The sequence below is a fragment of the Oryzias latipes genome, chromosome 11, assembly GCF_053564925.1.
Source record: "Oryzias latipes strain Hd-rR chromosome 11, Olatipes_Hd-rR_3.1".
In the NCBI taxonomy this organism is placed as follows: Eukaryota; Metazoa; Chordata; class Actinopteri; order Beloniformes; family Adrianichthyidae; genus Oryzias; species Oryzias latipes.
Genome location: NC_136247.1, coordinates 22,934,258 through 22,962,115, shown reverse-complemented (window position 1 = coordinate 22,962,115; position 27,858 = coordinate 22,934,258). Strand labels below are relative to the sequence as shown.

At 41.9% G+C, this 27,858-nt stretch overlaps 1 protein-coding gene, 1 long non-coding RNA gene and 2 pseudogenes across 3 annotated transcripts; 2 read left to right on the top strand and 2 right to left on the bottom strand.

The window, feature by feature from the left end:
• Positions 1 to 66: 66 nt before the first annotated feature.
• LOC101171966 (NACHT, LRR and PYD domains-containing protein 3) lies at positions 67 to 10,169 on the top strand. The gene is made up of 12 exons (XM_023959776.2): positions 67 to 342; positions 1,190 to 1,293; positions 1,489 to 1,611; positions 2,392 to 2,514; positions 4,639 to 4,755; positions 5,410 to 5,645; positions 5,741 to 7,574; positions 7,892 to 8,065; positions 8,185 to 8,358; positions 8,585 to 8,758; positions 9,197 to 9,370; positions 9,702 to 10,169. Exons 2-12 carry the CDS (start codon positions 1,208 to 1,210, stop codon positions 9,709 to 9,711), a joined length of 3,225 nt encoding a protein of 1,074 aa, XP_023815544.1. The 5' UTR covers positions 67 to 342; positions 1,190 to 1,207; the 3' UTR covers positions 9,712 to 10,169.
• Positions 513 to 4,961, bottom strand: LOC144995368 (uncharacterized). Its single transcript, XR_013658923.1, has 3 exons — positions 4,827 to 4,961; positions 1,504 to 1,592; positions 513 to 753 (listed from the first exon to the last, which is right to left on the bottom strand). It is a non-coding gene; the product is annotated as an uncharacterized LOC144995368 (long non-coding RNA).
• Positions 10,170 to 11,621: 1,452 nt separating the features above from the next.
• Positions 11,622 to 18,344, bottom strand: LOC144995561 (Ig kappa-b4 chain C region pseudogene; annotated as a pseudogene). Its single transcript, XR_013659117.1, has 3 exons — positions 18,340 to 18,344; positions 13,028 to 13,134; positions 11,622 to 12,074 (listed from the first exon to the last, which is right to left on the bottom strand). The product of XR_013659117.1 is annotated as an Ig kappa-b4 chain C region pseudogene (transcript).
• Positions 18,345 to 26,332: 7,988 nt separating this feature from the next.
• LOC144995559 (Ig kappa chain V region 2717 pseudogene) lies at positions 26,333 to 27,550 on the top strand (annotated as a pseudogene).
• Positions 27,551 to 27,858: the final 308 nt, after the last annotated feature.

The window sequence follows — 27,858 nt, the reverse complement described above, 5'->3', positions numbered from 1 at the left end:
AAACAGTTTAAGAAAGCAAACAGTAATTCACATAGATAAGGTAAAAGTAACTGCAAGGTCCAGTCTGTGAACTTTGAATGAGGAAGTCCAGCTCTGTGTGGACAAGGTTGATGATTAACTGAAGGAGAAAAGGAAAGAAGCACAGATCAATGCTGCAGGAATCCAGCACATCTCAGACTGTCTGAGCAGAAATTCTAATAGTTTAGATTTTGATTCACACATGATGGATGAAAGCAGACAAGAGGTTTCTTGTAAAGAACAGAGAGGCCTCCAGGTGATCCAGGTGAATGATTGCAGAGAGGAGAGAAGGATGAGGAAAACATTCAGATAAACGAGAAGCAGGTGAGTGTTTAAGTTTTGCAACTGCACCTTTGGTCAGCTGGATTATAAATACTTCTTCAAACCACTTGATCTATGAAGGGGACAGTGCTTATTAAAAGAAGAATTCTACTTTATTTTGTTGTTTATTAGACATTTCAAGTTCACTCAGGCTTCAACTGTCACAACCAGGCCAAGCAGATTAGAATCCAGACGAGGGGAAGAATCAAGGATGTATCAAAGTTACAAGAATTCATCTACAAGAGAGGACCATAGACACAGAGAACTACATAGAACAAAGGATAAGCCAACACTGTAGGATCAGGGAGAGCTCCTTAAATGCATTGTGGCTAGTTAGCAAAGTGCTGCCAGCTGTGACTGCTCCACAGGATCCACAGGTGAGTGGGCGGAGTCACAGCCAGCCTGCATGGAAACCTAAGAAAAAGGAAAAATGAGCAACAAAATAAAACCAAACATGCAAATCATAACATCAATATCTTCCTATATTTTACTCTCCATTATTGTTTCATGTTTAGAAAAAGTGTGAATATTTAGCTTAAGAAGGCGTCCAGTTTCTTTTTCCACTGGTGTCACATCAGACTTCTTTGTTTTTGTCGTTATGATGAATAGTGAATAGTAAACGTCACTGAATGTTTTTTTTTTTTTTTTTGTCTAGATGGATGTGATAAAGTCAGAGTTATCCTAGTCAAGATTTATTCATTTAATGGATTGTTATTTTGTAAAAAAAGAAAACAAATGAACATTTTCTGGCTCAGGCTAAGTCAACACAAAGTTTCTTTTTGAACTTAGGCTTCTTTAAACCTTCTTCAAACTACAGTCTCATAGTTCCTTGTCTTACATACTGATGCAGACTTTGAAGAAGAACAGTATGGAAGGAGACAGGATTCACATCGGCCTGTGTGAGAAAATGGACCAGATCAGAGATGGAGCTGAACCTGGATCCTCAAACACAAAGTAAGAGGCAGTTTCTGCTAAGAAGCTGCACTAAGAAAGTGACAAATGTTGCTCTGTTTGAAAGTGTTTGTTCTTTTTCCCCTTGAAAATCTACTGACATAATGAAAACATAAAACATTTTTGTGAACTGAATCATGTGAGCAGATGACATGAAGTTGTGAATGACAGACTGTTCAGATCTGTTTGTGTCTGCAGAGATCAGCTGTTCACACAGAGAGTCCAGTCTTCAGCATCCAGCTGTGTGTCCATGAAGAGTGACTGGTCCAAAGAACTGAATCCTCCAGACTTCAGTGCAGAACCTGGACCCTCAGCCTCAAAGTAACAGAGTTTCTCCTGAGCCGAATAAAACAGAAATGTTCAACAGATAAAAGCAGAATCAGAGGAAATAACTATAACACACTGGAAGTTTAATGGACAGAAAATATGTTTTAACACATTGAAGAATAAATAAAAACTAATAAACTTAAATATTTTTGACCTGCATTTATATGCAACGACAGAACCAGGAAGCGTCAAAAGAATGTCCATAAAACAGATGAGAACTTGACAGCATGTCACAATTGTGTTCATATTACCATCAAGAATCTCAGTCACTTGCTGTGGTACAGAAAAGGATATTTGTATTATTTGCTAAAACCATTATATCATAAAGTTTGTATACAGCTAAACATACAAAGTGTAGTTAACCTGCTGTTTAAATGAAAGTAGGCAATTGGTTTTCCAGTAGATCTGCAGCAGCTTTTTTTTTTCTTAAACAAACTACAGCTGAAATTCCTGTTTCCAACATCTGGAAGGTTTATATCAGCTTCATGAGATCTACAAGAAAATGTGCTGAAAGTATATAAAAAAAAACTGCTTATAAATCATAAAAGATAGATTTTTAAGTTTGCAAAATCAAGTTTTACTGTTAAGAACTAATAAAAATATAACATACCAGTTTATATTTAATATGTACATAAATTGTATTTCTTCTAACTTGATCACAGAAGTTACTCTGAACTTATGACAAGATTTAAGCATTTTCTGAGAACTGAATTATGTGAGCAGATGACATGAAGTTGGGAATGACAGACTGTTCAGATCTGTTTGTGTCTGCAGAGATCAGCTGCTCACACAGAGAGTCCAGTCTTCAGCATCCAGCTGTGTGTCCATGAAGAGTGACTGGTCCAAAGAACTGAATCCTCCAGACTTCAGAGCAGAACCTGGACCCTCAGCCTCAAAGTAACAGAGTTTCTCCTGAGCTGACAAGAACACAAACTGACAGGAAGGATCTTGAACTAAATTAGATTCATCAAGAATTATAACTGTTATGTCTCCAAATTACTGCCAAATACATATTCCACTTGGTCCCCTATTAACCACTTTTGATTTAATATATTGACTCACTTTTAAAACTTGTGTAAAAAGCCACTTTTGTTTTGGTAAAAAAGGTTTTCTGTGATGAGGGGGTTTTAAAATAAATAATGACGTGTAATCGGAAATTATTTAGTAGATTACAAAAATAAGTATAAAAGAATGGAATGAATGAATGAAATTAAAAAAAAGAAATTGCTCCAAAGATAAAACGATAAATTTGATCAATGTTGTATTTCTAAAGGATTTTTTTAACAATCCCAAAATAGTGTTGAGTAAAACTGAGGACAAATGGGAGAAAACCAGCTTGAAGATCATTACAGCACATCTGGCACCACTTTCAATGAATTTATGTCTGAATTATTAACAAAGTTGTACTAAAATTATTTTCTTTAAAATCGTACTATAGAATAGAATAGAATAGAATAGAATAGAATGGCTTTATTGTCATTGTGCATAGTACAATGAGATTTAAGCATCCCCATCAGTGCAAGAACAGTAAGGGAGGGAAAGGTAGTAAATAAAACATCGTAATATAATAAAATAAAAAAAGCAAACAAACAGTATATACAAGTGTGCAATATAAGCTGTAAACTGTATTGAAGAGTGCCGAGATAATTGTGCAAAAATTGCGTATGAAAAAACTGTGCGTAGACATGTCAAAGTGCAGAGGTGGCAATGAGGTAGATAGTTGGAGTAAACAGGAATGTTTTTTTTTTTTTCATCTGTGCATTTGGGAATTGAGGATGGTTATTGCCTTTGGAAAGAAGCTGTTTTTTAGTCTGTTCGTTTTGCTTCTGATGCCTCTGTAGCGCCTCCCGGAGGGCATCAGCTTGAACAGGTCTGAGCCGGGGTGTGAACTGTCCTTAATGATGTTCTGAGCCCTAGTGAAACAGCGCGCGGAGTAGATGTCCGTCAGGGTGGGGAGAGGGCACCCAATGATTTTCTGTGCCGTCTCTACGACTTTCTGCAGTCTCTTTTTATCGGCGGCCGTGCAGCTGCCGAACCAAACAGTTATGCAGTATGTGAGCAGGCTCTGGATGGATGACTGGTAGAAGGTCAGCAGCAGGTTGGTGTTAATTTTGTTCTTCCTGAGGACCCTCAGGAAGTGCAGACGCTGCTGAGCCTTCTTGATGATGGCAGTGGTGTTGGCTGTCCAGGAAAGGTCTGCAGAGATGGTGATGCCGAGGAACTTGAAGGTGTGGACCCTCTCCACATGCTCCCAATTAATAAGTAGGGGGGCTGGGTCCGCGCCATGTTTCCTGATGTCGACTATGATCTCCCTGGTTTTGTTGGTGTTAAGGGTGAGGTTGTTCTCTGAGGACCAGGTTGTCAACTTCAGGACCTCCTCTCTGTAGGCAGACTCATCACCCCTGGGAATGAGTCCGACCACCGTGGTGTCGTCAGCAAACTTGATGATGCAGTTGTTGTTGTGGGTCGGACTGCAGTCGTAAGTGTAGAGGCAGTACAGCAGGGGGCTTAGCACACAGCCCTGTGGGGCCCCAATGTTCAGTGTGCGGGTGGAGGAGTGGTGGGGGCCAAGTCTCACAGTTTGTGTTCGGTTTGTGAGGAAGTTGTTAATCCAAATGCATGTGAGGGGTGGGAGGCCGAGAGTGAGCAGTTAATTGCAGAGTCTGTCCGGGATTATTGTGTTGAAAGCAGAACTGTAATCCACAAAGAGCATCCGGACGTAGCTCTGCTGCTGCTCCAGGTGGTTCAGTGCGGAGTGGAGAGCCACGGCTACGGCGTCCTCTGTGGATCTGTTCTTGCGGTATGCGAACTGGTGGGTGTCCAAGTCAGTAGAGAGGTGGTCTCTGATGTGCTGGAGCATCAGCCTTTCAAAGCACTTCATTATGACTGGTGTGAGGGCCACTGGGCGATAGTCATTAGAGCATTTTAAATGCAAAAAGATGACTGATGTTTCAGTGCGATTCTTAATGACAGGCTGTGGAAGGCTGATTTTCCATTCTCATGATCTGTTTGTGTCTGCAGAGATCAGCTGCTCACACAGAGAGTCCAGTCTTCAGAATCCAGCTGTGTGTCCATGAAGAGTGACTGGTCCAAAGAACTGAATCCTCCAGACTTCAGTGCTGAACCCTCAGACACAAAGTAAGAGAGTTTCTTCAGAAATGAGCTGAGAGCAGCAAAAAAGGTTGCATGAATCACAGCTGTTAACACACAGATGCAGATGTGACCACTGTCACAGTCAGGCAAACATGCTGTTGAGAACCCAGGGATGAACTTGAAAGATGTAACAAAGTCACAAAAATGTACATTCAAAAAATATATAACTCATAGTACACACACAAGGAGACCTAGAGATTAAACAGGACAGGCCACCAGACCCAGAGAAAGTTCCTTAAATGTATTTGTGGATAATTAACAAAGTGATGCCAGCTGTGACTGCTCCACAGGATCCACAGGTGAATGGGCGGAGTCACAGCCAGCCTTCACAGAAACAAAAGAAAAGGCAAATGTTAGACATAAAAAAAGCAAATTGTAACAAACACAACCCAAAATTAATTAATTCAAATGAAATAAAGAGACATAAAATAAAAAAGCACTTTGTGTGGAATGAAAGGCGCTAAACAAAGTTTGAAGTGTGAAGATTCAGTGATACCACTGCAGTGTCTGTAAATGTGAGGAAAAAAATGCCTGCATTGATATTTGAGAAGGAATAAGTTTCATGCATTCATCTATGTTTAGCTGTTCATTGATCAGTTTTGGTTCTGCTCAGAATCTTTTTCTTCTTGTTGTGCACAGAGAGAGGAAGAGGAGTGGTGTTTGTGTGAAGGAGCAGCCGTCCACTTGTGCTTTGTGTCAGGATGTACTGAAGGATCCGGTCTCTACCATCTGTGGACACTGGTTCTGTAGACAGTGCATCACCTCCTACTGGGACCGGTCTGCTCAACCAGGACTCTGCTCTTGCCCCCAGTGTGCAGAAAGGTCCAACAGCAGAGCCTCACCGCAGACAGTCACTGAGAGCACCGGGGACCAAAGTAAGACTGAACCTCCTTGTGCTGATGTCTCAGAGCTTAACTTCTGTTTTTTAGGACATCACATGAAGTCATTAATTATTTTCTTTTTTTCTCAGCACATGTTGGTCTGCCGGAGCTTTTAGATGAACACCAGATCAGTCTGAGGAGCAGATGTGAGCATGTGACACAAGGAATTGAGGAAGCAGGAAGTGGAATGCTCCTCAACAGGATTTACACAGAGTTGTACATCACAGAGGGAAAGAGTGAGGAGGTTAACACCCAACATGAGGTCATGCAGCTGGAGACACCCTCCAAGAACAGCGAGGTTCTTGATGTTCCAATCAGGTGCAACGATATCTTTAAACCCTCCCTGAACCAACCTGAATCCATCAGAGTGGTTCTGACCAGTGGCGTCGCCGGAGCAGGAAAAAGTCTCTCAGTGCAGAAGTTCTGCTTGGACTGGGCCAACGGCTTGGAGAACCAAGAACTCAGTGCTGTGATTCCTCTGTCATTCAGGGAGCTGAATTTGATCAGAGATCAGCAGCACAGTCTTCTCTCACTGGTCCAGCTTTTCCACCCAGAGTTCAAAAAGATCAAGGCAGAGCAGCTGGCTGTCTGTAAACCTCTCTTCATCTTTGATGGCCTGGATGAAAGCAGAATCTCTCTGGATTTCCAGAACCCTCCCTTGGTATCTGATGTTGTAGAAAGTTCCTCAGTCGGTATGCTGCTGACAAACCTCATCCAAGGACATCTGCTTCCCTCAGCGCTTATCTGGATAACCTCCAGACCTGCAGCAGCCAGTCAGATCCCTTTGGCATGTGTTGACAGGGTAACAGAAGTACGAGGCTTCACCGATGCTCAGAAGGAGGAATTCTTCAGGAAAAGGTTCAGTGATGAAGAAGAGCTGTCCACCAGAATCTTCTCCCACATCAAGAACTCCAGGACCCTCTATGTGATGTGTCAAATCCCAGTTTTCTGCTGGATCATGGCTGTGGTTCTGGAAGACATGTTGACCACAGAGCAGAGAGGAGAGCTTCCCACCACCCTGACTGACATGTACTCGTACTTTCTGCTGGTCCAGACAAAGAGGAATATGAACAAGTACCAGCAGGAACATCAGAGCTCACAGGAGCTGTCAGAGGCAGACAGAGAAGTTCTTCTGAAACTGGGAAGGCTGGCATTTGAACATCTGGACAAAGGAAACATCATGTTCTACCAAGAAGACCTGGAGCAGTGCAGTCTTGATGTCACAGAGGCCTCAGTGCACTCAGGAGTTTGTACAGAGGTCTTTAAAAGAGAATGTGAGATCTTCCAGAAGCCGGTCTATTGCTTTGTTCATCTGAGCATTCAGGAGTTTCTGGCTGCTGTCTACATGTTCCACTGTTTCACCCACAAGAACTCTGAGGTGATGCAAGAATTCCTAAAGAGTCAAACAAGCTCTCTGGAGGAATTTTTGTGGAGAGTCATGGATATATCCCTGCAGAGTAAAACTGGACATCTGGACTTGTTTGCTCGCTTCCTTCATGGCCTCTCTATTGAGTCCAACTCCAAACTCTTGGGTAGCCTGCTGGGTCAGACAGAGAACAGTCCAGAAACCATTCAAAGAGTCATCAACAACCTACAGCAGGTGAACAGTGGAGACTGCAAAAGGGAGATGGATTTCATCACAACAAAGATGATCAAAGATGAAGTGTCTCCTGACAGAAGAATCAACGTTTTCCATTGCATGATGGAGATGAAAGACCTCTCAGTTCATCGGGAGATCCACAAATTCCTAAAATCAAAGGACAAAACGGAGAAGGATCTCTCAGAAATGCAGTGTTTAGCTCTGGCCTACATGCTGCAGATGTCAGAAGAGGTTCTGGATGAGCTGGACTTGGACCAATACAGAACATCAAATGAGGGTCGAAGGAGACTGATCCCAGCTGTGAAGAACTGTAGGAAGTTTAGGTAAGACTAGTTTGAGTTAGCCTAGATAATCGGTATGTCTCATTCCAACCTTTGATTCAGGGATATTGTTTTCATTCTTTTTATTGTTGTTGCCGTCGTTTCCCACAACAGTAGACTTATATTTACTGTTTCTAATCTAAAAGTTCTGCTGTGAAGTTGTTCTGATGAGATTCTCCCAACCCGAAGCTCAAATTATTCTGTTGAAGCTTCAAACAAAAGCAACACAAAGATATTAATCAATAAAAAAATATACATCAAGCTGATTTGTCTTCATTTCATGAGGACTTCAGAAGTTTTCCTTTTTCTTTGTCTTCCAGGCTGAGAAACTGTGGACTCTCAGAGACTGACTGTGAAACAGTGGCCTTGGCTCTTCTATCCGACCCGTCTCACCTGACAGAACTGGATCTGAGTGGAAACCAGCTTCAGGATTCAGCAATGATGCTTCTATGTGCTGGACTGGAGAATCCAAACTGTAAACTGGAGAGTCTGAGGTCAGAAAATGAGTTCATTTTTATCTAGATTTGCCGTTCTTTGCTGCTACTTTTGAAGTATGAAAGTGTTTTATATATTAAATTTTGATTGATAGAACTTTTTTTTGTTCTGAATTCAGGCTGAGGATCTGCAGTTTGTCAGATTTTAGCTGTGGTCTTCTGGGCTTTGCTCTGATGTCCAACCCGTCCCACCTGAAAGAACTGGACCTTAGAAGCGCTGACTTTCAGAGTTCAGCAATGCAGCATCTGTGTGCTTTTCTGGAGAATCCACACTGCAGACTGAAGATTCTGAGGTCAGCTCCATCTTTAAGTTGTGTTGAGATGAACAATAAAGTTATGTTAAAAGTGAGCCGTAGACATGAGTCTGATATTACACAGCTTCATGGTGGGAGATTTCTTCTTTATCATCTGCTGTCTTTTTTTTAAATGTTTAGTTTATTATTTCCTTTAGTTATAAACACTCAAAACCCAAGTTTTACAGTTATTTTGTCTTTAAACTCATCTCTTTTTTGGATTTAGGTTGGTGAACTGCACTTTGTCAAAGTTCAGCTGTGCAGCTCTGGTCTCAGCTCTGAAGTCCAGCCCGTCCCATCTGACAGAACTGGATTTGAGCTTGAACTTCATTCAGGATTCAGGAGTGGAACTTCTGTGTGCCTTTCTGGAGACGTCATGCTGCCTTCTGCAGACTCTGAGGTTACAGAGCTTCTGTTTTCCATAAAGCTCAGGAACAACTTGCAATCATCAACATGTGAATGCCGTTTAGCTTCTTTTATAATTATGGTCTGTTGTTTCCAAAGAGTAATATTTGATTCAGAAAGTGAATAAATTATTTTCTGTTAGTTTTTAAAGCTCCAAAACAAAACCTGTTTGCAGAAGAACCTCTGTACTCAGACTGTTTCTACATGAAAAAGCTATATATGGTTTGACCTTTGACCCAACACACATTCAGCTGGTACTGATGTGTGCTGACATGAACAAGGTGAGTGATTGTGCAGATATTTGGAGGTTCTCTTTAGAAGCTAGCTTGATGCTGTAAATGATCCACATGAAGGACTATGTCCCCTGATTCACTGAGCTGAAGAATGGAGCACCTGAAAACAGCTGCTGATGTCATGTCTGTTCCGGTTTCAGGTTGGAGCGCTGCAAGTTGTCAGTCATCAGCTGTGCTGCTCTGGTCTCAGCTCTGAAGTCCAACCCATCCCATCTGACAGAACTGGACCTGAGTGGGAACAAGCTCCAGGATTCTGATGTTCAGCAGCTTCATGATCTGGTGAAGAATCCAAACTTCAAACTGGAAACTCTCAGGTCAGCAGAGAGTTAAAGTCAGTCCAACATCTCCCAACAGAGTTGTAGTAAACTTGAAGTAGTGAATATGAGGGCAAAGATCTAGAATTTTCTGTGAGGCAGCAGATTTAAGTCACACTGTGAGAGAAGAAATGATGACAAGTTTAAGGACAGACATTTAGAAACCAACATCAGTCCTTTTCTTTCAGCAGAAGAACATCAGAGCTGACAGGAAACTGCTGCTCTGAGCAGAACTGAAGTCCCAGATTCTCAGTCTGGTGCTTCATTGCATCACATTCTAACCCAATAGAAAACATTGCATCTTTCCACATCATTCTTCTTCTCTCCTCAGGTTGAAGTGATCAAAAGTTGTTCTGAGAGTTTGATCTTTCTCCTGATGGTCAGAAGGAGGAAGCAGCAGCAAAGTGAGGAAAGTGTCTAAGTTGGAGAGATGACTGTTGGAGCTGCAGCTGAAACATCATGAAAAATGGATTCTTCCTCTTCTGGCTCATGACAAGGAAAAAAAGTATTTGATTTAACGTTGTAAATTCAGATTTAGTAAAAAAAAAATGTAATCGTTTTATTTTCTATATATATGTTTGTTCCAAGGAATGTTATTTGTTCATTAAGTATTTTTGAAGTTTAATTTTCAGTACAGATGATGGAAAAAGATTAAAGCCTTTGGTTCATTTTTAAGAACGTCTCAGTAATGAAGAAGATAAACGATGCTAAAAGTCAGTAATTTGATAACAAACATGTTTTTTTTTCCGTTTTACAAATCTTTAAGTTATGTAAAATAAACTGAGCCCTGAACAAAAAAGATTCACAATCAAACTGGAGACATTTGTATTTATTTGAAGACAACACAAAACTTGAAAAGAGCAAAGGACTAAAGTAAGAATAGATTTAAAAGAATTTTAAAGTGAGAGTTAGTCAGCAAGAGAGTCAGAAATTTCCAGTTCAGGACTGGGAGCACTGGTCTCTCCTGAAAGTCTCTATGACTGGATCCTTGGATCCTCTCTTGGCCTGACAGGTCACCTTCTCCCACTGGTCTGCAGAGAGCCTCAGGGTGCTGCTCCAGCTGTAGAGGCCGTCCTTCTGCAGCACCCCGGGGCTCCTGCTCTCCTCCCAGCTGCTGCTGCTGCTGCCGACCACCTCCCAGGACAGAGTCCAGTCTGAGGGGAAGCCCTTGTTGGGCGCCGAGTTGGACGCCGTGGGTCTCTTTCTGGGCCCCTGAACAGGCCACCCCCTCTTCCTTAGAGGATGGTCATCTCGATGGAGGCGCTGAGCTGCCGTGGGATCTTCTTCCCCGCCTCTGCGCCCTCACCTTTTTGTGGCCCCTCTGCGATCCCACTTCTGACACCAAATGTGACGGGGTCCCGTCAGGAAATAATGCAGAGGAGCCAAGGTGAGGAGGGTCGTTCTTTATTCAGAACCAGTTGACACCACAGTTTCTCAACGCAGGGCCACACAGCGCATGGCACCTCCGTCACTCCTCCTCACTACCTGTGATGCACCCTTTTAAATGAGGAGCCCCTCCCATTGGGTGTGGCTCTTCATCATCTTCCAGGTGGCACCACAGGTAGATATTTTATACATAAAATATAAACAAATGCACAAAATAAAAACAGTGTGGGCCCCCTCGCCATCTGACGGTGCCACACCGTCACAATATAAAACAGAAAAAAGGAAAAAAAGAAATAAACATTTTTTGAACATGTTATCGCTCCAATAATCAGAAACTAGATTCAGTTGTTATCCTAGGGGCTTTCATGGTTGTGCAGCTGTTAGAACTCTTGCCTCACAGCTTTGAGGTCCTGGTTCAAATCTGAACTGAAACCTTTCTGGGTATCTGTGTTCATGCTTTCTTTAGGCCCTCTGGCAACATGTAGTCCAAGAAGCATAATTTATAGGGTCAAGTGATGATTTATAGGTTTGAGTGCGACTATGTGGTTTTGTTTTTCTGGTTTTTATTTTACAACTTAAAATTATCTATGTATGTTTGTTTCATGGATAATTGTGTCCAAGCTTTAGGATTTTATCTGCTAGTGTATTTAAAAAATGACTTTCAGTGTAGAAACTCTGAACTCCTCCTATAAAAAACCTGCTTCTTCTTTGATGGTTTTTACATTAGGTTATCTTTCTATTTTTACTACTACCTCAATGCTTATTTCATTTATTTATTTTTTAATGTACTTTAGTCATCACAAAATATTTCATGTCAGTATAAAGAAGAACTTTCTTTTGTCATAGCAGGACATGGAAAGAAATCTGTTGAAAAAAAGTTTTTTTATTTGTACAAATATTTTTCAATTGAAATTGTAACAAGTCAGAAATGCAAACAGAGTTTGAGAAAGAGAATAAAAGAAGAACTGCATAGAAAACAGATTTATAGTCATAGTTCCAGTTCAGGACTGGGAGCACTGGTCTCTCCTGAAAGTCTCTAAGACTGGATCCTTGGATCCTCTCTTGGCCTGACAGGTCACCTTCTCCCACTGGTCTGCAGAGAGCCTCAGGGTGCTGCTCCAGCTGTAGAGGCCGTCCTTCTGCAGCACCCCGGGGCTCCTGCTCTCCTCCCAGCTGCTGCTGCTGCTGCCGACCACCTCCCAGGACAGAGTCCAGTCTGAGGGGAAGCCCTTGTTGGCCACACACATGAGTGTGGCCTTCCCCTGCTGCAGCTCCTTCGTGGAGGGGGACAGCACTGTCAGCAAGGGCGAGGCATCACCTAGGAGACACCAATCAGCTTAGAGGACAGGAACCACACAGCTGTCAATCAAAAAGCTCTCATTGGATGCAGTGGTTTCAGTTTGAAGAAGGTTTGTGTTCAGGTGTTTTTCTGCTCCATCAGTCATTGATTCACACATTGTTTCACTTCTTTGAAGAAATCTCTCATGCAGATCAGCAACAAGACAAACTTCAGTTTCTACTGAAAAATGTCAAACTGGGTTAGAAAAAGAGCAGATGTATCTTCATGTAGAAAACAAGTTTGGACTGAATATCTTTAAAAAGCTTCATCATACATTAAAGAAATGTACAAAGTAGGACAAAATCATAACAATCATGAAAGTTTTCTGTCAGAAAATCCTTTGAATAACAATTAAATTTTCTGAAATATCAGATGTCCAAACATTCGTCCAGAAAGAAAATGATATGAGTAAAAACTGCCTTTTAATACACTATGAACACATTTATATACTTTTTTTTAAACACACAATGTTAACAGCACATTTTGTAATCAAATACAATTTTTTTAAAGTTGAAATCTTTTGACTAAAAATCAGTTCAGTTTTAATTGACAAAAACTGTTTCTTTAGGTATTATTTAAACATTTATTCCAGTCTGGTTCTTCCACCAAAAGTTCTCCACTGTGATACAAACTGACTAATGTGTTTTACAAAAACCTCTGACTCTACAGAGACTTTTCTCTCCAGCTGTTTCAATTTAAACTAAATATTTCTAATTTTTTGATTCACATAGAAATTATGATTTATTTTATGTTAGGCAACACAATTTTATATTTTCAAATTTCACACAAACTAAGTCTGCTTATAAAAAAAAATAATTTACCAAAAATAATCAAATGTCATTTTTTATACAGTAATTTACAGGTAACTCAGAATCAATTAAAGAAATAAATAAGACACAAATACAGAAAAAGCAACAAAAAGATCTACTTACTTCCAAACTCCAGTCTGGTTCCTCCACCAAACGTGAGCCACAGTGATACAAACTGATTGAAGCGTCGTACAAAAACCTCTGACTGTACAGAGACACGCTCTCTGACTCTGAAACAAACAAACTCAACTGAAAAAATGGTAGAAAATTTAAAAATAACACATTTTATTGTCGCAGTGTAAATTGTATTTAGTTGCTGAGTTGTAATTAAACTGCGTATACATTTTTTAACCTTTCTAATGAATCACTAAGTTGTAAATATAATCACATTAAACCACAACCAGAAATTTTGATTAAAAGATTGAAAGCTGCCTCAAACAAAACTACAAAAAATGTATCATTTTTATTAATTGTGCAAAATTGCATGATTAACTATGTTATAAAACTAGTAAAAGTATGAATGAATCCAGTATTAAATACTCTGATGAACAGAAAACAACTTTACAGTTATTTTGCTTTCTTGCATTTATATTCATATCTTTATGTTTTCTTTCAATTGTTTGTTTTTTGGGGGAGTTTTACTGTCCTGCTGTTCTCTGCAAACTGTCGTGTTTTTCTCCACATAATGATAAATGGAGTGATTACTTATTTTGTTTGGATTATTTTTGCACTCTAGGCTTCATGCTGCATCTTCAAATGAATTTAATTGCACTTAATTTTGGTTATGTGTTGTACAGATTCCTTGATAAATAAAAATAAAACGTTTGTGTGTTTATTTGTGTAGAATAATGTGAGTGTGCAGGAATCCTTATGACATGTGGAGAACTGCAGCTTCTGACTGATTCAGTGTGTTTGCATATGTGTGCTGCCTCTCTGCTTCCAGCAGTTAAAGCTCAGTGTTGATCAGTGGCCGTCCAGACCTTTCAAAGACACTGACTCGCCCGCAGCACAATGATGATGTCACTGACTCTGCTGCTCTTCACCCTGGAGCTCCTCGTTCAGGGTGAGACTGTCTTCTGGAAGCTTTGCTTCAAGCAGCAACCAGGTTCTCTACAATGATGTTCTGCTGTGATGGACAAGCACTGAAACTAGCAGCCCTGAGCTTCTTCTTCTGCATTTTTCTTTGAGCTGTTTTTGTCTCAATAATTCTTCTTTTTTCTGTTTTCAGCTTCGTCAGAACAGCTCCTCACTCAGACTCCAGGAGCTCAGTCTGTAGTTCAAGGACAGACTGTCTCCATCAGATGTAAAGCCAGTTCAAGTGTTGGCGGCTGCCTTAACTGGTACCTTCAGAAAAACGGAGAATCCCCAAAACTCTTGATTTATTCAGCTACAAATCGTCAGTCTGGTGTTTCAAGTCACTTCAGTGGAAGTGGATCTGGAACTGACTTTACTCTGACACTCAGTGGAATTGAACCTGAACATGCAGGAGTTTATTACTGTCAGCAGTGTAACAGCCTTCCGTTCACACAGTGAAAAACAGTCGTACAAAAACCTCCTTCAGTCAAACTAAACTGAAACTGAACTGATACAGCTCACTAACAACACACACACACATGGACATCCCATAGCTTCATGTAAAGTACATTTACTAGTGAAGACAAAAATTTAAATCTTTCCTTACAAACCAAGGCCAAATATTTTATGTCTGAGAGAAAGATGTAAAAAAAGCACAATATGACAAAATAACAATTAGATTGTTTATGCACAATTTTCCTCTGTATACTAATTATTATAAAACTGTTCATCTCTATCTGATTTTCTGATGCAGGATTTAAAGCTAATATAGTTCAGAGACAACAGAGTCATTCTGTTGCTGCAAACTGAAAAGCACGGAAAAAGAAATCAAACCGATCATTTTACCACTTTGTTGTTATTTTACTTAATACAGATATTTTAATTAAACCAAAACTTCAAAAAATAAAATTAATTTTAAGAAAACACAAAATAAATATCAATTTGTTGTCTGTAAAACATGTCGATACATTAAACAATTTTGTGAACTTTTGTTTTTGAGTAAAGAGATTTTACTTTCTGTTGGGTTTACATTTCAAACAAAAAATTCAGTTCATTTGACTTAGTTGACAAAGTTACAGTGTTCATCCCTCCATCCAATTCACCAGTCCATTGCAGGGCTTCAATGATTATGTAACTGATAATCAAAATATTAAACATTATCCAGATTCCTGTTGGAGTCTGTGGTAAGCATTTCCATAGAGACACTTTGCATCAGCAGCTCCATGCTCCAGTGCTCTGGGAGACTTTATAGTCCTGAGAGTTGAAGACTGGATGACTGACAGCTGTCCTTCATCACAGCAGAAGACACATAAATCCTCCTCATCATCCTCATCCAAAACATGACTGTGATCTGCGTCCTCATCTGGACTCTCCTCTGCTGCTGCTTCACAGGTAAAGTCCAGAGAATCTAACTCCTCTCCTCTATGAACATCCGTCCCTCTGAAATGAAGGCCACAAAAGCATGAAGCTGCTTTCTGTTTCTGTCTCTGTATCCTCAGAGTCCAGAGGACAGGTCACAGTGACTCAGCCTGGAGCAGTGAGCTCTGCTGTGGGAGGATCTGTCTCCATCTCATGTAGAACCAGTCAAAATATTTATAGTGATCGTTTAGCCTGGTACCAACAGAAAGATGGAGAAACTCCTAAACTTCTCATTTATTATATTAGCAGCAGAGCATCAGGGACTCCAACTCGTTTTACAGGCAGTGGATCAAACTCTGGAACAGATTTCACTCTGACCATCAGTGGAATTCAGGCTGAAGATGCAGCAGTTTATTACTGTCAGAGTGCTCACTACATCAACAGTCAGTATGTGTTCACACAGTGAAAAACAGTCATACAAAAACCTCCCTCATTCTGGCTGAACAGAAACTGAACTGACTGCTGCAGCTGGAAGATGCTGCAGACACTGACACAGTTCACTGAACACCAATTTTTGGGCGGCAGTGGCTCAGGCGGTTGAGCAGTTGTCCAATGATTGAAGGGTCAGCAGTTCGATCCCTGCTCCCTCCAGTAAATTGTTGTATCCTTGGGTATGATACTTCACCCTCCAGTGTGAATGTGCATGAATGTCCCGGTGATGGTCAAAGTGACCGTAGCCGCGAACTGGCAGCCACTTCTCGGTCAGTCTGCCCCAGGACAGTTTTGGCTACATCAGTAGTTTACCATCACCCAGTATGAACAAGGAGTGAATGAATAATGGACACAATGTAAGTGCTTTAGCATCTGGAAATGTGTGGATAAATCCAATCCATTATTAGTATTATTCTAATAAACACACAAACACAATAGACACTTAATGACCAGATTTGTTCTCAATTTTTTTCAGTAGTCTTTAGGAAACAGTTTAAGACAAATAATATTGTTAAATTGTATAAATAATTTATAAAAAACATATTTATGTTTTCATAGTTTGGAATAAAATAAAGTGTCATTTTATTCAATCTTCAGCACAAAAAGAAGCATTTGATTAGAAAATGCAGAAATACAATGTTATTCCAATTTCCTGTACAAAGGAATAGTTATTTTCTAGATACATTTATGTGTCTAGTTATGCAGTTTGGTTGCGGGGTAGAGTTTGTGTTAACAACAGTAAAACAAGCTGATGATTGCTGAGAAATGTCCTGACGTTAACTAAAAAGGATCCGTTCATCTTATGAAACTGTTGAATAGAAATGTGTATAGTTTATGTGTTCATGTGTGTTCTTTCAAGAACAAGTGGGTCCAAGCTTTTGACTGCTACTGTATTTATTATAACAGGTCAAAATAGAAATTTTGAACTCCTGAGTTTAGCAAACCTCGTCCTTCAAAGCAAATGTTAGTTATTTAGTTCCTTTTAACAAACTCTTTAACATCTTCAGGCTGTATGTCATTATTTAGCAACATGCCAATGGACAAAACCTAATTTAGCATCACCTTAAAAGGCAAAAAAATCGAAAGATTTTTTTTTTAAATTGGAGCGAAGTCAAGCATGATTCACTGTGTTTTTATTCCTCAACAAATTTATCACAATAAAACTATGAGTTTGCTTCTGTACAAAAATAGAGTCATTGAATGAAATCAGTTGGCAAAAGCTCTTTTTATTTGCAGATAATTTTTCTACAGAAACTGTAACAAGTCAAAAAAAGTTTGATAAATAGAATAAAAGAAGAACTGCATAGAAAACAGATTTATAGTCATAATTTACAGATGTCATGACTGAATCACAGTTTAATGTTTGATAACAGTAGAGACTTAAAGTAAAACTTCAATAATAACATTTTAAATTGCATTTACAAATACATTTTTGAAAGATTTCCTCTTTTTTAGAACTAAATTAACTATTAAAACAATTTATTATCCCTTAAAGAAATACATTGAGTTTAGAATATTATTAAAAAATGTTAATCAGACCAAAAGTTGAAGTGTTTATAATGAATCAAAAGTACTTACAGTCAATCACCAGTCTAGTTCCTCCACCAAACGTGAGCCACAGTGATACAAACTGATTGAAGCGTCGTGCAAAAACCTCTGACTGTACAGAGACACGCTCTCTGACTCTGAAACAAACAAACTCAACTGAAATGATGACAGAAAATCTAAAAATAATACAGTTTATTGTTACAATGCAAATTGTATATTACAGTTTATTACTGTCAGCAGCATAACAGCTTCCCGTTCACACAGTGAAACACAATCGTACAAAAACCTAGAACGCTAAATAGGAACTGATCTACAGCTGCACTGAAGCAGAAGATTTCCAGACAAACACACCAAAGACATTAATTTTAAGTTTTGGTTTTTAGATGTAACAATTATTTTATTCATTATTAACTCAGATGTAAAACAATTTATGCAAAACAGTCTTCATTGAACTCACAAACACTAAAAGTATTCATCTCTGAAATGTATTATTGTATTATTTTAAAACCAGTAGTTCAGGTTCAACTGTTATTCTGCTGCATCAAGCTGTCAGTTTTATGGCCACAAAAATGAACTGAAACTGATCATTTGACCTCTTTTCTGTCAAAAACGTATTGAAATGTTCAAATCCTCACCTCACTTACCTCGCCTCAAAACATTTCAGCCAAATTTTTGAATGTTTCCTTGTGTCATGTTGAGTTTATTTTTATTTGATGAGTCACAAACATTTTCTTTGACTTCTGTGTCATCAAACTTTACAAAAACACACAGCAGTTCATGAACGTTTCCTTTATTTACTGAATCTTCAGTCACTGTGATCTCTGTGTGATCCCCCGACAGTTTGTGTGGTCCAGACTCTGAACCAAAGCCTTTATGTGAGTTTTTCATAACTAACAGTAAATGTCTTTAATCATAAATCTTCCCTATTTTGGAACCACTTCACAGTTATTGGGTAAACCCACTCCATGTCCATTAAACATATTTGTGAGAAACACTTTCATGATGATTCCTTAGGTAACCTGATTATTTTTTCTATCAATAGCAAAATCCATTACCGCTGAAAGCTGTCTCCAAAGAAATTCATTTCTTCTTTTCAGAATATTAAACTGTTTTTATAGTGGCTTTACATAAAAGGAAGTAAAAAAATATTTATTTTTATTTATTTTATTTAGTTTGTTGTCTTTCACACTTCTCTTCTGTCTAATGCTAAATGTTTTTATTAATTTGTTTTAAACTTATCTGCTACTGTTTAGTTAATTTCTTTAAACTTTCACAAAATGTCCCAAATGCTACAATTAAAAAAATACACATATATATGTTAATTATAAAAATGATCCATGTTCCTGTTGGAGTCAGTGGTAGCATTTCCATAGAGACACTTTGCATCAGCAGCTCCATGCTCCAGTGCTCTGGGAGACTTTATAGTCCTGAGAGTTGAAGACTGGATGACTGACAGCTGTCCTTCATCACAGCAGAAGACACACAAATCCTCCTCATCCTCATCCAAAACATGACTGTGATCTGCGTCCTCATCTGGACTCTCCTCTGCTGCTGCTTCACAGGTAAAGTCCAGAGAATCCAACTCCTCTCCTCTATGAACATCCGTCCCTCTGAAATGAAGGCCACAAAAGCATGAAGCTGCTTTCTGTTTCTGTCTCTGTATCCTCAGAGTCCAGAGGACAGGTCACAGTGACTCAGCCTGGAGCAGTGAGCTCTGCTGTGGGAGGATCTGTCTCCATCTCATGTAGAACCAGTCAGGATGTTAATGGCAACAATTTAGCCTGGTACCAACAGAAAGATGGACAATCTCCTAAACTACTTTTCTACTATGTTGGAAACAGAGTATCAGGGACTCCAACTCGTTTTACAGATGGTGGATCAAACTCTGATTTCACTCTGACCATCAATGGAATTCAGGCTGAAGATGCAGCAGTTTATTACTGTCAGAGTCTTCACTACATCAACAGTCAGTATGTGTTCACACAGTGAAAAACAGTCGTACAAAAACCTCCCTCATTCAGACTGAACAGAAACTGAACTGACTGCTGCAGCTAGAAGATTCTGCAGACACTGAAACAGTTCACTGAACATCCATTCTAACAAACAAAAACCCTTACCCAGATAATGTCAACCTCTGTTCATTTAATAATCGCAAATATAGATTTGATATTTTGTAAAAATAAAAACAGAATATTCTGACTAAGAAACACAATAGCACACTGAAATAAACTCTGATTCCATTATTTAAATTGTTATGATAATAGAGAACAGGCTGTTCAAAACCCATGACATATGAACATGCAGAGAAATTTGAAACCAGTTTAGCTTTGACCAATCAGGGTCTCTGGTTTGGTAGTGACGTATGGGTACCATCCTTTTCAAAACATGTAAGCGCCCATCTTTGAAAAATGACCATGAAGAAGAAATCAACAACAGTGATTTGTGCTCGGCTGGATTTCAAAGACACCAAGTCTTTCATATATTGGAATTGAGCTGTGAAAGAAAAAGCCTGGAGTGTCATGACTAGAACACGGAACGGACCCAGGCGCTGGAACCCAGAGGCAGAGACAGGTGAGTGAAAGGTAAGTAAAGAGTTTATTTTAAGTTCTTGCTGATTCCGGGCGAAGCTGTGGGTAACGTGGCTGCGGCTCTTGATTGAAGTCTCCGGTACCGTACGTGCAGAGTCCCAAGAGCTGGGAGGCCAGACAGAGTTCATGGCGTGGCTGGAGATCCAGAGGAGCACAGAGACTGTGGCTCACAAACACAGGTGGCGTCGACGAGGAGTGTTGCGGCAGCTGCTGCTCGAGGAGGTGAGATTCAGGTGACACTCTTGGCGTGAGGTGAGAACCTGAAGCAAAGAAAACAGTCAAGGTCAACTTGGGACAAGACAAGGGGGCCAGACGTAGTGAGCTTCAGGAAACTAGGCACCATCAGGGTTAACGGACTAGCGAAGAATGATGAAGCTGGGTCTCCTTAAGTAGCAGGTGTCTGATGAGTAGAGTGGTCACAGCTGAGAGAGATGAGCAGCAGAGCTGGAGGAGTCTGCCAGGCCACCATGACAGTACCCCCCCCTCAACGACCGCCTCCTGGCGGTCCAGGCCGACGATCCGGGTGGGCGCGGAAGAAGTGGGTGATGAGGGAAGGGTCGAGGATGAGGGAACGGGAGACCCAGGAGCGTTCCTCAGGGCCGTACCCTTCCCAATCCACCAGGTACTGGTGGCCACGGCCACGGCGGCGGATATCCAGGATGCGGGTGGCCGTGAACGCCGGAGCCCCATCAATAATACGGGCGGGTGGTGGGGAAGTGGAAGGCGGGCACAACGGACTGTCCAAAAAGGGCTTGATGTTAGAGACGTGGAACGTGGGGTGCACCTTAAGCGCAGCGGGCAGACGAAGGGGGACACAGGAGGGATTGAGGATGCCAACTTGCGGGACGAGGTCTGCAGGGGAATGTTTTTAGATGACAGCCACACTTTCTGACCGACCTGATAAGTGGGACCGGCCACCCTGTGGCGATTGGCGATCCGACAGTTCTCCTCCTTGGTCCGAAGCAAAGCCTCTCTGGTCTGGTTCCACACTCGCTGGCAGCGTTGAAGATGATGCTGCATGGACAGGACAGCCAGATCCAGCTCCTGAGAGAGGAACAGAGGGGGTGAATAGCCCAACGAAGCCTCGAAGGGGGAGACCCCGGTAGCAGATGAGACGTGAGAGTTGTGGGCATACTCGATCCACACCAACTGAGTAGCCCAATCAGCTGGATTTTGGGCAGCCAGACAGCGCAGAGCCGCCTCCAACTCTTGGTTGGCACGCTCTGCCTGGCCGTTAGATTGGGGGTGATAGCCGGAGGACAAACTGGCGGTAGCCCCCAACGCAGAACAGAAGGCCTTCCAAACATGGGAAATGAATTGAGGGCCCCTGTCAGAGACAATATCGGCTGGAATCCCGTGATGGCGAAAAACATGGTTCACTAGGAGGTCGGCTGTCACAGTGGCTGAAGGTAACTGGGGCAGAGGGATGAACTGGGCGGCTTTGGAGAAGCGATCAATGACCGTAAGAATAACTGTGTGACCTTGTGACGTAGGTAGCCCTGTAACAAAGTCCACGGCGATGTGCGACCAGGGTCTATGTGGAGTGGACAGAGGATGGAGCAGGCCGACAGGAGGTGAACTGGAGGACTTAGATCTAGCGCAGGTGGTGCAAGCGGCGACATACTCACGCACATCCTTGTCCATTCTAGGCCAGTAAAACCTCTTCCGGAGGAGACTGAGGGTCCTAAACACCCCGCCATGACAGGCGACACGAGAACTGTGGCCCCAGGATAAAACGTCCGACCTGAGTGAAGTGGGGACGAAGAGGACACCGTTAGGACAGGAGTCGGGTTTGGGTTCTTTACCCTGGGCATTAATAACCCGGTTTTCGATGTCCCAGGTCAGACTGCCCACGATGCAAGTAGGAGGGATGATGGTATTGGAGGTTGTTGAGTCATCGGGGCTGAATTGGCGTGAGAGAGCATCAGGTTTGGTGTTGCGACTGCCTGGCCTGTAGGTAATAGTGAAGTTGAATCTGTCGAAAAATAAACACCACCGAGCTTTTCGAGAATTTAACCGTTTGGCGGAACGCAAGTATGCCAGGTTTTTGTGGTCGGTCCAGACAATGAAGGGTAGGTCCGCTCCCTCCAACCAATGACGCCACTCCTCCAGCGCTAGTTTGATGGCCAGCAGCTCACGATTACCCACATCATAATTCCGCTCGGCGGGAGTAAGTTTCCAGGAAAAGAAAGCACAGGGTTTGAGTTTGTTAGAAGCGCTTTCTTTCTGGGAGAGGATCGCTCCGACCCCAGTGTCCGAAGCATCAACCTCTACTACGAACTGTCTGCCCGGGTTGGGTTGCGTGAGGATGGGAGCTGAGATGAACAGTGACTTGAGGGTGTCAAAGGCGGCTTGAGCATTAGGGTTCCATTGAAAGGGCTTGGAAATAGAAGTTAGCTGAGTAAGGGGTGAGGCAATGCTGCTGTAATTACAAATGAATCTTCTGTAAAAGTTGGCAAAACCCAGGAACTGCTGTAGTTTTTTGCGAGTGACAGGGGGTTCCCACTGGGAGACTGCTTTGATTTTTGCGGGATCGGGACGGATGCGACCAGCCTCGAGGATGTACCCAAGGAACTGGACAGACGGGGTGTGAAATTGACATTTTTCTGCCTTAACAAACAGCTGATTTTCAAGTAACCTGGTCAGAACCTGGCGCACGTGATTTTCGTGTTGGACGGGATCACGGGAAAAAATAAAGATATCGAGGTAGACGAAGACGAACCGATTAATGAAATCTCGGAGCACGTCATTCACGAGTCTTTGAAAAACCGCGGGGGCGTTGGTGAGGCCAAAGGGCATGACCAGGTACTCGTAGTGGCCGAGGGGAGTATTGAACGCGGTTTTCCATTCATCCCCCTCCTTGATACGGACTAAATGATAGGCATTGCGAAGGTCAAGTTTAGAAAAAATCTGAGCGCCTTGAACTGAATCAAAAACCGAGCTTATGAGGGGAAGTGATTATTTGTCTTTGATAGTGACAGAATTAAGTTTGCGGTAATCAATACAGGGATGCAAGGTTTTATCTTTTTTCACCACGAAGAAAAACCCAGCACCAACAGGAGAAGAAGACAGACGAATGTGACCGGATGAAAGCGCCTCATGGATGTAGGACTCCATAGCGGCCTTTTCGGGACCAGATAAAATAGATGCCCCTTGGGCAACGTAGCCCCTTGACGGAGCTCGATGGCGCAGTCATAAGGCCAGTGGGGAGGTAGAGCATTAGCTTTGCATTTACTGAAGACAGCTTTAAAATCATGGTAGCAAGAGGGAACCTTAGTGAGATCGATAGATTCAGCAAGAGCAGTTAACAGGAGCTAAATCGGGGATGGCAGACTGAAGACAGTTAGCCATACAGTAGGCACTCCAAAAATTAACCCGTTGGTAAACCCAATCAAACTGGGGGTTATGATGTTTCAACCAAGAACAACCCAAAACTATAGGATTATGAGGAGAGTGAGTAATAAAGAATTGAATGTTTTCATGATGATTACCGGATGTAATAAGCTGGATGGGACCGGTACGGTGAGTGATGACTGAGAGGTGCTGACCCCCCAAGCCAGCAGCTTTAACGGGGGTCTCCAAGGGTTCAGTAGGTAGCGATAGAGATTTTACGAGGCCTAAGTCAATGAGGCTTTGTTCGGCTCCAGAGTCAATTAAAGCCTGAGCCTCTGTGACACGAGAATAAAAACATAGCTTGACAGGAATGCAACAAAAGTCTGTGGGAGGAGAAACAGACTTACCCGCCCGCGGCCTGCCGTCTAGCGGGGGGTTCGGGAGTTTAAACGAAGCTTACATTGGGAGACCTGATGACCGGGATTTCCACAGTAAAAGCATGAGCCTTCATTACTCCGCTTCTGACGTTCTTCGGCAGACAGCTTTGAGTGGCAAATCTGCATGGGTTCTTCAGGTGATTTGCGAGGTAAGACCGCCGGGGACTCTGTGAGATGGATAGAGGAAGGACACTGGTTAGCAATAAGCGGAGTACGAGGTTGAGAGGTGCGCTCCAGTTTACGTTCACGGAGGCGAATATCAGATCGTAGAGCAGCGTTGACTAAACCTTCAAAGCCGGTAGCTTCTGGCTGAGTGCACAGATGATCTTTGATGTGGTCATTCAATGATTGGTAAAAAACACCTCTGAGTGCGGGGTCCGTCCACCCCGCTTCCACGGCTAGGATGCGGAAATCAATGACATGGTCGCAGACAGATCGATCACCTTGCTTGAGGCTTAGCAATCGTCTAGTGGCTTCTTCCTGCTTTTTGGGTCGGTCAAAAACGAGTCGAACCTCGTTAATGAATCTTTCGAGGGGGAGTTGAGGAATATGATTGACCGCCAGGAAGGCTTGGGCCCATCGCAGAGCTTTACTCCTGAGGGAGTTGACGATTAGCGTTATTTTGGTGAGATCTGAGTGGTAGAAACATGGAGAAAGTTGGAAAAGGAGTTGACATTGTAACAGAAACCCCCCACATGCTTCAACATCCCCGTGAAATGGCTCAGGTTGTAACCGGAAATTTTCCGGGGTAGAAGCGGAAGTAAACAGATCGCTGGGGGATGGGACTGAAGCTGGAGCTGTGGTGTTTAAGGTCTGAAGAGTCCGTGTGATAACCTGGATACGGGAAATAAGGTCCTCCTGAACAGAAGTGATGCGAGAGAGCATATTGGAGTGGAGTTCCAAGAAAATACCTTGTTTCTGCACAGCATGGCGGAGAATTTCCGGGTCAGCTGGGTCGGGGTTTTGGCTAGTCCGTTCTGTCATGACTAGAACACGGAACGGACCCAGGCGCTGGAACCCAGAGGCAGAGACAGGTGAGTGAAAGGTAAGTAAAGAGTTTATTTTAAGTTCTTGCTGATTCCGGGCGAGGCTGTGGGTAACGTGGCTGCGGCTCTTGATTGAAGTCTCCGGTACCGTACGTGCAGAGTCCCAAGAGCTGGGAGGCCAGACAGAGTTCGTGGCATGGCTGGAGATCCAGAAGAGCACAGAGACTGTGGCTCACAAACACAGGTGGCGTCGACGAGGAGTGTTGCGGCAGCTGCTGCTTGAGGAGGTGAGATTCAGGTGACACTCTTGGCGTGAGGTGAGAACCTGAAGCAAAGAAAACAGTCAAGGTTAACTTGGGACAGGACAAGACAAGGGGGCCAGACGTAGTGAGCTTCAGGAGACTAGGCACCATCAGGGTTAACGGACTAGTGAAGAATGATGAAGCTGGGTCTCCTTAAGTAGCAGGTGTCTGATGAGTAGAGTGGTCACAGCTGAGAGAGATGAGCAGGAGAGCTGGAGGGGGAGGAGTCTGCCAGGCCACCATGACATGGAGGAAGATTCCAGAGATTTGCATCACTTTAACATTTCACACCAAGCCTCTTCCATTTGTGACTACATGCACTAGTATCAGGTAGAGAGAGAACTGTGTGAACATCATCTCCTAAAAGTGTGTTCAAGAATGCACGTTTAGCATGTTGATGAATGCGTCACACATGCCATCAGTATACGTGGCTTGAGACAGCTGTGTCTCTACCTGATCTTTTTCTGAAACCGGTACCCTGCAGGTACAAACCGTACATCACTTCCTCTAGTCGTCAACATTGTGATAGGTAAGTTATTTGAATTAACTTGGCCCCCTGTAGCATTTCCAGACAGTTTTGTCTTCTTTTTGAATGTCCGAGCCATTTGAACAACAGATTCCTCTAAATTGACACAAATGTATGATTTCCTCAACAACAGAGAGCTTCCCCCGACTGGATTACAGCGCCATAAGACTAGGAGAATGGCACCTAAATGCAACACTGTGTATTTTCATATTGTTTTCATTGCAATCAATGAAAATCTCAGTGATGCATGATATCATGAAAACCACAAAGCTTGGAGTCATTCTTCTCTCTGTTTGATTGTTTTTAGTTTTTATAGGACACTGGCAACGGGAAAAGAGGAAAACTGAGGAGATGCTCCTGGGCTACTGCAGCCACTTTTGCAACTAAATGAACTGTTAATAATGTGTTTGTATTAACTGAGTTAATTGTGTGTTTGTGTTTGTATCCTCATACCACAAAGGGCGGAAACTGCCAGTAAATGAAACAGAAGAAGAAAACATTTACACGTGTGCTACAGATCAGGCAAACCAGCCATGTGTTCCGACTTTGCACATGTACACATCTGTGTGGGCCGACTTTTCTGAAACATAATGATTTTGCAGTTCTGATCCACTATCAAAACCTCTGACTGTACAGAAACACGCTCTCTGTTAAAACAAACAAAAAAACTCAACTGAAATGATGGCAGAAAATCTCAAAATAACATCTTAATCCTAAATTTTAAAATAAACCGTCCATTATTTTATGTCATTGCTAACTTAGAGACAGTATTAATCATTGTTTAATTAAAATTAAATGACACGACATCAACCAAATTACAAGGAAAAATGTTAAAATGTTGCCCCAGAAAAAAAAAAAAAAAAAAAAGAATTAAATTAGATCTCTTTACATCACAAAAAAAGTTTTACGGTGGTAAAATATTTCTAAAAGGCTTACAGTGACTCCATAATCATCTGACTAAAAAAAAATATAGATATAATGTGACGGTTAGTCCAAGGGAGAAAACCCAGGAGCAGGAAGAACGACCCGGATCAAATTGTTCACTGGGAAGGCTTTAATTCTCCCCAGAAAAAAAAAAAACCTGCAACACCCAACCGGGTGCATAGAAACGAATACGCTCCTGCATGGAACAGAGAACCACAACCATTTAAATAGAGAGTCAATCAGAACCTGAATGCAGAACAGCTGTGACAGTCAGACATCAGGAGGGATCTCAGCTGAGACAAAGTTAAACCTATATATGACATATAAAGAAATGACCTTAAACTACCTCTAATTATTTCTTTAAAACAAAAATACTTCCAGGTTTTTCTTAATAATAATGACAGTGAGAATGATCCATGTTCCTGTTGGAGTCAGTGGTCGCATTTCCATAGAGACACTTTGCATTAGCAGCTCCATGCTCCAGTGCTCTGGGAGACTTTATAGTCCTGAGAGTTGAAGACTGGAGGACTGACAGCTGTCCTTCATCACAGCAGAAGACACACAAATCCTCCTCATCATCATCCTCACCCAAAACATGACTGTGATCTGCGTCCTCATCTGGACTCTCCTCTGCTGCTGCTTCACAGGTAAAGTCCAGAGAATCCAACTTCTCTCCTCTATGAACATCCGTCCGTCTGAAATGAAGGCCACAAAAGCATGAAGCTGCTTTCTGTTTCTGTCTCTGTATCCTCAGAGTCCAGAGGACAGGTCACAGTGACTCAGCCTGGAGCAGTGAGCTCTGCTGTGGGAGGATCTGTCTCCATCTCTTGTAGAACCAGTCAGGATGTTTATGGCAACAGCTATTTAGCCTGGTACCAACAAAAAGATGGAGAAACTCCTAAACTACTAATTTACTATGCTAGCACTCGAGCATCAGGAACTCCAACTCGTTTTACAGGCAGTGGATCAAACTCTGATTTCACTCTGACCATCAGTGGAATTCAGGCTGAAGATGCAGCAGTTTATTACTGTCAGAGTTTTCATGTCATCAACAGTCAACATGTGTTCACACAGTGAAAAACAGTCGTACAAAAACCTCCCTCATTCAGGCTGAACAGAAACTGAACTGACTGCTGCAGCTGGAAGATGCTGCAGACACTGAAACAGTTCACTGAACATCCATTCTAACAAACACAAAAACACAATAGATCCCATTCAAGTCAATTTAATTGTATTTATATAGCCCAAATTCACAACAACAGTCATCTGAATTGGCTTCATTGAGACAACTTATGTTACCAGATTTGTTCCTAATTTTCTTCAAATGTCTTGAGGAACCAGTTTAAGCCAGATATTGTAAACCATTGTCATTAATTTACTAATCA

Excerpts from the sequence above, each read along its gene's own strand:
- LOC101171966 (XM_023959776.2), top strand. The coding sequence starts at position 1,208 with ATGGAAGGAGACAGGATTCACATCGGCCTGTGTGAGAAAATGGACCAG. Across the intron at positions 5,646-5,740 it reads TGAGAGCACCGGGGACCAAA|CACATGTTGGTCTGCCGGAG; the intron begins GTAAGACTGAAC and ends TTTTTTTCTCAG. Across the intron at positions 8,759-9,196 it reads TGCCTTCTGCAGACTCTGAG|GTTGGAGCGCTGCAAGTTGT; the intron begins GTTACAGAGCTT and ends TTCCGGTTTCAG.